Source organism: Anas platyrhynchos, chromosome 5 (genome assembly GCF_047663525.1).
Source record: "Anas platyrhynchos isolate ZD024472 breed Pekin duck chromosome 5, IASCAAS_PekinDuck_T2T, whole genome shotgun sequence".
NCBI lineage: Eukaryota > Metazoa > Chordata > Aves > Anseriformes > Anatidae > Anas > Anas platyrhynchos.
This window is the reverse complement of record NC_092591.1, coordinates 64,720,575-64,730,060: the sequence shown is the minus strand read 5'-3', so window position 1 is coordinate 64,730,060 and position 9,486 is coordinate 64,720,575. Positions and strand designations below refer to the sequence as shown.

General features: G+C 36.6%; 1 protein-coding gene and 1 long non-coding RNA gene across 2 annotated transcripts; both read left to right on the top strand.

Moving 5' to 3' along the window:
* The first annotated feature begins 221 nt into the window (after window positions 1–221).
* Window positions 222–4,845, top strand: LOC140002608 (death-inducer obliterator 1-like). The gene is made up of 6 exons (XM_072038504.1): window positions 222–231; window positions 2,259–2,326; window positions 2,986–3,102; window positions 3,317–3,424; window positions 4,013–4,148; window positions 4,277–4,845. Exons 1-6 carry the CDS (start codon window positions 222–224, stop codon window positions 4,843–4,845), a joined length of 1,008 nt encoding a protein of 335 aa, XP_071894605.1.
* Window positions 4,846–5,837: 992 nt separating this feature from the next.
* LOC140002687 (uncharacterized) lies at window positions 5,838–9,100 on the top strand. The gene is made up of 2 exons (XR_011809912.1): window positions 5,838–6,608; window positions 7,255–9,100. It is a non-coding gene; the product is annotated as an uncharacterized lncRNA (long non-coding RNA).
* The last annotated feature ends 386 nt before the right edge of the window (window positions 9,101–9,486 follow it).

Here is a 9,486-nt window from a genome sequence, read left to right as displayed (position 1 = left end):
ATGGGGCTGTGGGACTAATTCTGATTACAAGACCTTGCTAGCTAAAAACATCAGATAATAATTAAAAAATTAAGAAATCACAAACTGGTCAGTAGTCAAATGCAGATTTATGAGGAGACAAAAGACTTTTGGGGAATTAACTTTAGCTTTTCTAATCAGAACAACTTCATCTCAGGAGTTGTTTCTTGGTTTCCCTCGGAACCTTCGTGCTGTCACAACGAATGTGTCACGGTAACTCTGCCCACGGTAACTCTGATGTCCTGTAAACGATACTTCTGGCAAACTGAAGTGGAGCACATCACGTTTGCTGGATGGAGAGTGTGTTTTGGCTTATTACGTTTTGCTGAACTGTTCCCGTCAGTGCCAAAATGTGGACAGGTGAAATGCAACCTACAGAAATGCTTGTTTTTAAAGTCCTGTGCAATTATAACTTCAGTATATGGAGTCTTCGCTTGTAATTTGTAAATTTTCTTGTGCATTATGTGTATTGTCAATATATTGATGTTAGAAAAAACATTAAATGGCAGTTTGGGATATTGTGAATGGAATAGTTGGTGGGAATTAAATAGCCGCAGTTTGAGCAATGGTTTTAATATTTAATTATTAAATATTATAGTATTAAATCTAGAGTTTAACTGGAAAGTAAATGAGAAGATCTGATAGTTTATAGCGACAGTGTGATACTCATACTAGCAACCAAATGGCTTGAACGTATATATACTTTGTGAAAATGTTTGTTTGTTTATTTTGAAGTTTAATCATGAAGTCCAACTCAGGAATCTTTGAAGGTGGTGTCTTTTTTTTTTTTTTTAATTTTCTTGCATAGCTTGTGACTGAGATTTTCAACCTTTACAACCAAAATGCAACTCTTTTAAACTCTTCAGACAGTCTCTGAGAAGTGCTCTCTGCAGGATCAAAGGCAAACTTCTTCTTAAAAAAGTCAACTTTTACACATTTTTTAAAAAGGCTTTAAAAATGGATGGCTTAAATTATATACTTGGTAGTTCTCCAGAGGTATTTCACAGACTTCCTTATAGGTTGACAGCTGGTCTTCATAAACAGGAAGTTATAATGTTAAGCATTTAATACTGCATTTTCTTCTTTGTTTTAACAGCTACTGCATCTGGAAGTAGTCAAGCAAAAACACAAGCTAGCCCTATCCAGTCGCAGCCCAACTCACAGATTCGACAATATATTCGTCAGTCCCTAAAAGAAATGTTATGGAAGAGGTGGGTGGGAATTCAAAGCACTTATTTTATATAGGAAACTACAACTAGAAGTAAAGGGTTAGCCTGCAGAGTTTTGTTTCTTTCTTGCTAAGTGATACTAAGGGATTTAATTTGTGCTAGAAATTACTACAAGTATTTTTAGCATTAGAGCTTTATTAAAAATAAAAAATCTGATGCCAAAGAATTGGGCATGTGAAAAAGCCTTTAAAAAAACGTCACTATCCCATTTGTAGTGAGAGACAATTACAGTTGAAGAATTAAATCACAGCATAGAGATGTTTATAATGCAGGTGACCTGAAGCTGATATCTGGCAATGGTGGTGTTTGGAGATGTAGGGGTTGTACGAAGCATAGTGTAGGGAATATCACAGTGAAAGGTTGCAAGGGCTTGCTGAGGCAGAGGTTCCTTCTTCTCCCAAAGTTAGCAACTGTATTACTTTTTTTTTTTTTTTTTTTTTTTTTTTAAAAAAAAAAAAAAAAAGCTGAAACATTGTCCCACAAATATTAAAGCTCTTGTCAGCTGTCAAGACTTAGGCCACTGTGCTCTGGTAGTGTCTCTGAAATAGAAATGCTGTTCACAGTGGAGGGTCTAAGATTAAAACTGAAGTGTTTTAGCTCCCTCAGTAGCTCATGACAAAAAACAACAACAGAAAACTAATTGCAGTGTCACGAGTAGGAGGATTTGTAAGGACTGACCTGGCTTCAGTTCGTTAAGGCTGTCTTCCGTGGTCTTCTGTAGACAGTAGCAAAAGGTTGCCATTGTTGACATTTTGAGGTCCTGAGATAGACTTTGGCTTTGAAATGTGTTTTAAGGAAGTCCTCACTGAGTGAATAAAAGCGTGGTTAACTCCTTCCTCTGAAAATTTAGTTTTTATGAATGCTGCCTGAAGAATTTGTGCCTAACATAAATGCGCATACCCTTTCTTGTTTTTAACAGAGTCAATGATAGTGATGATCTGGTCATGACAGAGAGTGAAGTAGGGGAAGTAGCACTCAATATTGAAAAGGAGGTGTTTAATTTGTTTCAAGTTACGGACAACCGATACAAGAGTAGATACCGTAGAATCCTGTTCGATCTCGACGACCCAAAAAATCAGGTTTGGAATTTACTTAAACAGTAAACGTACTGAAATATATTCTGTTTTTTAAATAATACATCAATATGTAGTTTCAAGAGAGAGACTTATGAATTATGCTCTAAAAAATTGTTTGAAAGCCATTCAAATATTAAATAATCCAGTTGGAATGGAAGTCCAGTTGGATCGCGTGTATTTATTAAGATTGGCCTTTGTAGCGAAATATTTGTTTATTGAATGGCATTCTTAGAAAAAAAATAAATGTTTTTCTTCTGTGACGTTCTGTGGTTTGTATGGGAGACCACTTGTGTACATGATAATTTATCTTTGAAAGGAAAAAGAAGCTGGTGCAGATGGGAATAGTGACTAGACAACATAATTTCTTTAAAAAAAATTCTACTATAGATATGAAACAGGAGTGGCAGTTCATCTCTCGAAATTCCTGTTCAGTAGAATTGATAGTATATTTTATGGTAATGTGGAAAATTCATACTTCATGATGATTTCATCATTAGTTTCTGGTTGCTGCACCGTGCTAAGTTTTCTTAAGATTAACTGGCATTTTTAATAGGGAATTAAGAAACCTGAAAGGGTTTTGACAGTCCAGCACTGCAAATCATGTTAGTTGCTTAAGTTATTCAGCATGGCAACAAAGTGTGTTTTTTTTTGGTTTTTTTTAGGGACTTCTTCATCGTGTTCTTCGTGGAGAAATCTCACTGTCAAAACTAGTGAGAATGAAACCCGAAGAACTTGTATCTAAAGAACTGTTTGTATGGAAGGAGAAACCAGCCAAAGCGGTAAGCAATACGATTCTCCAGTGTGTCCTTAGATATGAACTAACAGTAACTTCACCAGCCCTTACCACCCATAATTAATATATTGTTTTCTTCCTAATGAAATATGAATAACGTAAGCTTTTTCTCTTCCACTAGCCAACTGATAAGAAAATATAAAATAAAATTATAAAATCAGTATGCAGACTTGTTACTAAAGTGTTTTTGTTTCTCTCAGATGTTAGAGTCAAGAAACAAATCACACGAGATGAAGAAAGCAGCTGTAAAACGGGAACAAGTGCCAGATGTAAATATGGAAGACTCTCCCCCGGTGTCTGATTCTGATGTAAGTATTAGCTATTGCTTTAGCATGGAGGTGCCAAGGGAGATAAATGCTAACTAGGGCCTCAAATTTTGTGTCAGAAATGCAGGTTGTTTCAATGAACTGTAAGAATATCACCTAGTAGGTGCGCTATGAGCATTTTCCTTTTGGTTTGAAGGAATGCAACAACCTAATATCGGGCATATATCGCATGTGCTTCTAAAATATCAGATGATGCGTGTTTTTCAGACCTTTGCCTCAGTTTACAGCAAAATCTTAGCCAATTGTTTTCCCCCCCAAAAATGTGATCAGTATTACAATTCTGTATTCTCAGGAAGCAGTTAATGTGATAGTATCTACTTCAGAATTACATGAAATGAAATGAGGACAAATACTATTTGAGAACTCTGTTTGACATGATATTCTTAAACAAATGATAAAAGGGGAGGAATAGTTCAAAATTCCATCTTTTTGTCAGTGCTGCTCAGAGCAGTAGTTCTGCACAGCCCTTAATATCTTTTTAAAGAACTGGAATTAACGGTTTCAAAAGTATTTTTTTACGATTGAATTTAGCAATCAACCAGAATGTTTTCTGTGTTTGTTCATTTCCAGGAGCAGCAGAAGTCAACCCAAACTGTACAAAATGTAAATAGTGCTCCTTCTCTAGACGTTTTTAGCAGTATGTTGAAGGATACAACAAATGAACATCGAGCCCATCTTTTTGACCTGAACTGCAAAATCCGTACAGGTATCTACAGTGTTGACTTTGTCTGAAGTAAAAGGATTATTAAGAGCATTGCTTGCTTACTTGTTTTTCTCTTCAGACCTTTTCATTGTTAAACAGTAATCAAAAACACTTTAAAATTAATTTTGTAGGTCAGATTTCAGCATCTGAAGATGAATTACCACCGAAGAAGATAAAATTAATGGCTTCTGCTAAAAAAGCAGTGTCAAAATCTAAACCAGAAGTTCAGCGAAAATATGAAAGTTCTGCACCAGCAGCAGCAGCGGAGCCTGCTAAAGAGGCAGCCTCTGAAAACACAGAGGAAACCAAAGTTGCACCTGCAGCAGAAGCAGTTTCCCAGTCAAGCTTAGAAAGGACTTACATTCCTACAACCCAAGGCCATGACAACACAGATACTTCATCTGAAGAACCTTCGACTTTTCCTGCCTCTTGCACTGGTGCAGTTGTCACAACTGTAACAGTTTCTGGCCGAGAGCCTAGAACACCAATGAGCGGCTCCTCTGGTACTACGACCACAGCCCTGCGTTCTGGTACTGCATCTGGTGAAGTTTTAACAGGGGAGACAAAGCAGGAAATGTCAAAACCAGTTATGACTGTCCCCAAATCAGTATTAACAAAGCCATCGTCCTCAGCAGATCCAAGATACTTAGCTGTTCATCAGTCACCCAATATCAGGTGTGTATATTTAATAGTAAGCTAAGCCACTGAATCTCTGGTGTCGCTATGTTCAGTTTGTTTGTCCCCCTTTGCTTCTTACCCTCCCCTGCCAATAATCAAAAGGCATGTTCAACTTTAAATGCGATTACCTGAACTTTAAATTTTTAATTTGTCATCTCCTTGTTTAACTTCTCTAGTTGGTAACATTTTCTGAGCATCGTTATATATTGACAGTAAAAATTCTTCAATGTGTTTTAACAGAGAAATAAAACTTATAAGATATTTGACTTTAAATCTGCATGTGCATTCAAATATATTAAGTGTTTGTGAGGGTTGGTTTAAAGCTGCTCCAGACTTTCATCCTATATTGGATGAAAGTGGAAAACATTAACAAAGCATTTACTAAGGCTTCTGTTACTTGCTTTTTTAAAATAAAGTAATTGATCAATAAGAGGAGGGAAGAAAAGAAGAAGAAGGAAGCATTCTTACTGTGCTCTATAACGTTTCTCTTTTGGATTTGTTTTGCAGTGTTGCTGAGCCACGCTCACCTCAAGGCAGCGATACTTCTCTCTTCCTCTCTCGCCTCAACACCATTTGGAAAGGATTTATTAATCTGCAGAGTGTGGCCAAATTTATCACTAAAGCATATCCTGTCTCCGGGTGCTTTGATTATCTTAGTGAGGTTAGCACTGACATGTTTATGCGTTTAGAATGTATTGCAGTTCCTGTTGTTAGAAAGGCTGGGGTCACTGTGTATGGTGTTATATTGGACGTGTAACAAAAAAAAAAATTGCATCCCTTTAGTAATCTCCTTTAGTAATAGGAACAGTAGCCTGAGGCAGGGGGGAGGAGAGAAAGCCTTTTAAAAAAAATTCCTCACGTATTTGTGAAGAATTCTCATGTCTGTTAATATGTTTCTATATATGTTAGTATCTAACATAGAATAATAGCTTGATTTCAAGATCAGGTTTTGACGAGAAGCATCATCAGCATGTGTTTTGAAAGAGATGCCTTGTTCTGCTCACAAACAGATGGATGGATCACTGATGTGATCTATTAGAAAAGTTTGGCCATTTATTAAAAATATCATCCTTTGATTAACTTTGATGCAACTGCTTTTATATTTTGGGAGGGTGTACATTCAACTAATTAGGTAGTATGACAGCTTGTGATGAAACAACTGAGCAGTTACTTAACTTCTCTGAAGAAGTGTATTTGTTGTGATTGAGGGTTTCAGGCGTGTAGTTTAGGTCTTTTCTTAGGAGGGTTGGTGGCTCTCTTGTTGTTTTTGCTAAAACAGGTTTCACTGTCATCATGACAGGAAGCTAACTAGAATTCATATGGGTGCAAAAATTTCAGATCAATTGAAAGCGTAGATAAAAGCTATACTACATATAACAGGTTCCCTGTAAAAGCAAAGCTACCAAATAGAATCGGCTGATAGGCATCCAAAAGTATTTGACCTTCCACTGCTATCTTCGTCAGGCAGTGCTTTTTCCGTTTTGTGTGTACTGCCAGCCTTCCAGTAATATGCCATAATGAACTCCTTGCGTTTTGGAAACAGCCTGTCTGAAATTAGGAATGTATATGTGCAAGTTCAGTAAAACATAGTACTGTATTATCGCCTAAGCTACTGGGATGGGGCAATCTGTGCTGGTTCAAAACTGTAGCCTCTCTTTCCTTTTCTTATACGACCATGTAATGCTTCTTGTTTAGGATTTACCAGACACGATTCATATTGGTGGGAAGATCTCACCGAAGGCAGTCTGGGATTATGTTGGCAAACTCCAATCTTCACTTTGTAAGGTATTTACTTAAAATCCTTTGGAAAACCAGGAAGAAATATACAGCAGCTTTTGATAGAATTTCCTTGTTACTAATTTATATTGATGTCGATCATACCTAGAAAACTCCTGCTACCACTTATTCCATTGAAATTTTTGATTTATTGAAGAAACAGGTTTGCCTGTTGAGCTGCCAATCATCTTTCCCCTGTGTAGTAGTTAAACATTCATACAACCTATTGTTTTTTAATGATTGAATATAAACAATCTATTTATTCAGTTACTGAAGATAGAAATTCAATTTTAAAAGACTAGGAAATTATTAGTAAGCGTATGTAATAAATTTTACTACTAAAACCCTTATGGATTTAGTAAAAATGAAGCACAGTATGCAAATATAATCTAAGAATTTTCCATTTCTTTCATAATTATTTGAATATTCTGAACCTAAAGAGGTGTAGCTTGATGTGAGATACGTAAATAGTTGGTCTTTCTGAAAATGACAAAATTGATTCTGGTTTAATATTACCAATTGAATGACAGTATTTTCTTAAATCTTGGTTTAAAGCTGCTCCAGACTTTCATCCTATCTTGGATGAAAGTGGAAAACGATTTTATTTGCTGATGTGTTACAGGTTGAATTTTTCCACTTTGATTTTGTATTTCAGGAATTGTTTTTGATTCGTTTGATTCGTTTCCATCCTGCCACAGAAGAAGAAGAAGTTGCCTATATCTCTCTCTACTCCTATTTTAGCAGTCGTCGTTGTTTTGGTGTTGTAACTAATAACAACAGACATGTCAAGAATCTCTACCTGATCCCACTGAGTTCTAAGGACCCAATTCCTTCCAACCTCTTGCCCTTTAAGGGACCAGGTAAGCACAAAATTTAGGGGAGGTTAACTGCTAGGTAAAATTACAAAACGAGTAAATCAGAGACCAATTGGTTTTGAATGTTTAATGTAAGCATAATTAAAAAATACATAATTTTATAAAAACATTTTAAAAGTGTGCATATAGGAAAAAATTGCAAAGTCAATCATCTCAAGGTGACATGGTCTGAAACTCACATAGCCTTTCCAACAAGATAAATCTCTGCTGTTAGGAGGATTTGTTTACCCATAAAATGGAGTACATAGAACAGCCACTATATTGAGACAAACAAGCAAACATTATCAGAACATTCAACCGACCCTACTTTCAACAACCCATAAATCCACCAAGTTTTAGGTCCCTACAAGCCATGTGCTGTCCCCTAAATCACATAGGAGACTCTTATCCCACGGAGCAGTCAAGAAATCTCTGAAGACAAAGGTAACGTTTATGGTTTCACTACATTGTTGTTATCTCTTGGTATGTATTACGCTGTGCATGCAATCTGCATGTACACGGGGTCTGAAATATTCTGTGCTACCTGGATCAAGTTCCAGACAAATCACTGACTTCAGAACATTGGTTTGCCTGGGAGCAGGCAAATTCCTTTTGCGTAGGTGGCAGACAGTAGGTGGTATAGGTTGGTATATATTACGCTCTTCTATTTTTAGTTAGAGTTATCAGCAGTAATGTATGGCTCGAATTTGCTCCATCTTTGTGCATTGAACATGGAAACAGAAGAAATGAGAATGAATTCAGATGTGAAACACCTTTATATTACAAAATTTGAAGTCACCTTCATCTGAGGATGGAGGCGGTGCATATGCTTAGTTTCCAAATAAGTACCTTTTTTCATATAGAGTAACAGGTTGAGGAGCTTAAGAGCTACAGGTTACAATGAAGGCAATACTTCATTGTTGTAAGGATGGTTTGCAAAATACTAAACAGCGCAAAATAATTACACACTAAAACATGTAAGGAGCTGACCTTTCTGACAAGCTGACTGTCCTCTGCTACCCAAATACAAGTTTAGGACTAAACTCAATAAAGCATTCTCAGGGCTTATATTCATAAACAGAGGTGTGTTCTGCCTGGCCAGGTTTTCACATGTTAATGGCATACGACTCAAAAAACAATAACAAAAAAACACCACCAACAAGTAATGTAATGCTAGGAAAATACTCTTCTTTCCTGCATGAAATTGCAAAGGGCGCTTGCTTTGTGTTCTTGGACAAGATTTTTCTCATACACTCTGAGCCTGTCTTAACCTGCTCTAGGGAAGCATTTAAATGATCTTCCCCTCCTTGCATTCTTGAGCAAACATAGGCTGTCCTTGTACATTATCTTTTATATTTCTGTTGTAGATTTCATTTCAAATGAAGCTTTTAAAGTGGAGGCCTGGCAAAAGTAGACAGACTTGTTAGTATTAGTATAGAAATGAGGAATGTCAGGCTGGTTTTTACAAAATGTAAATAGGAAAAGTTCTTTCAAAACTGGAGGTAATTGCCCAGAAGAAACATAGGTATAAACACTTGCAGGCATGTATTAATACCGCAGCGTAAAAGACTTGTAATACATACTTGTTACTGACATCTGACGGAATTTACTGTTTTTTATACCCAATAAAGATATTTTTTGGAAAGTGGTCATTGTCTCCTTAAATTTGTGTACCTTCAAATAGAGTTTAGCAAGTACTCAAAAAACATGACAGTGTAAGATACTTTGATAAATATGACTGGGGGCGGGAGGAGGGGGAGGACAATAATCCCATCACTCCAGAAGTCCTAGCTGGAAGATATTCCAGCTGTATCAACCAGCTCCATCAGGTGCATACGGATTATGAATCTGTTATGAATCCTGCTTTCTGATGGACTGGATTTGGAACACAACTGAGGACCTCTGACCTGCTGTAGTGCCTAGAAGATCTACAAAACTTTGTCATGGGTGATATAAATATAGAGGAACGTGGAAGGATATTCACATTTATTCACTTCAACCACCTCAGATATTTATTACCAGATATTATCTGT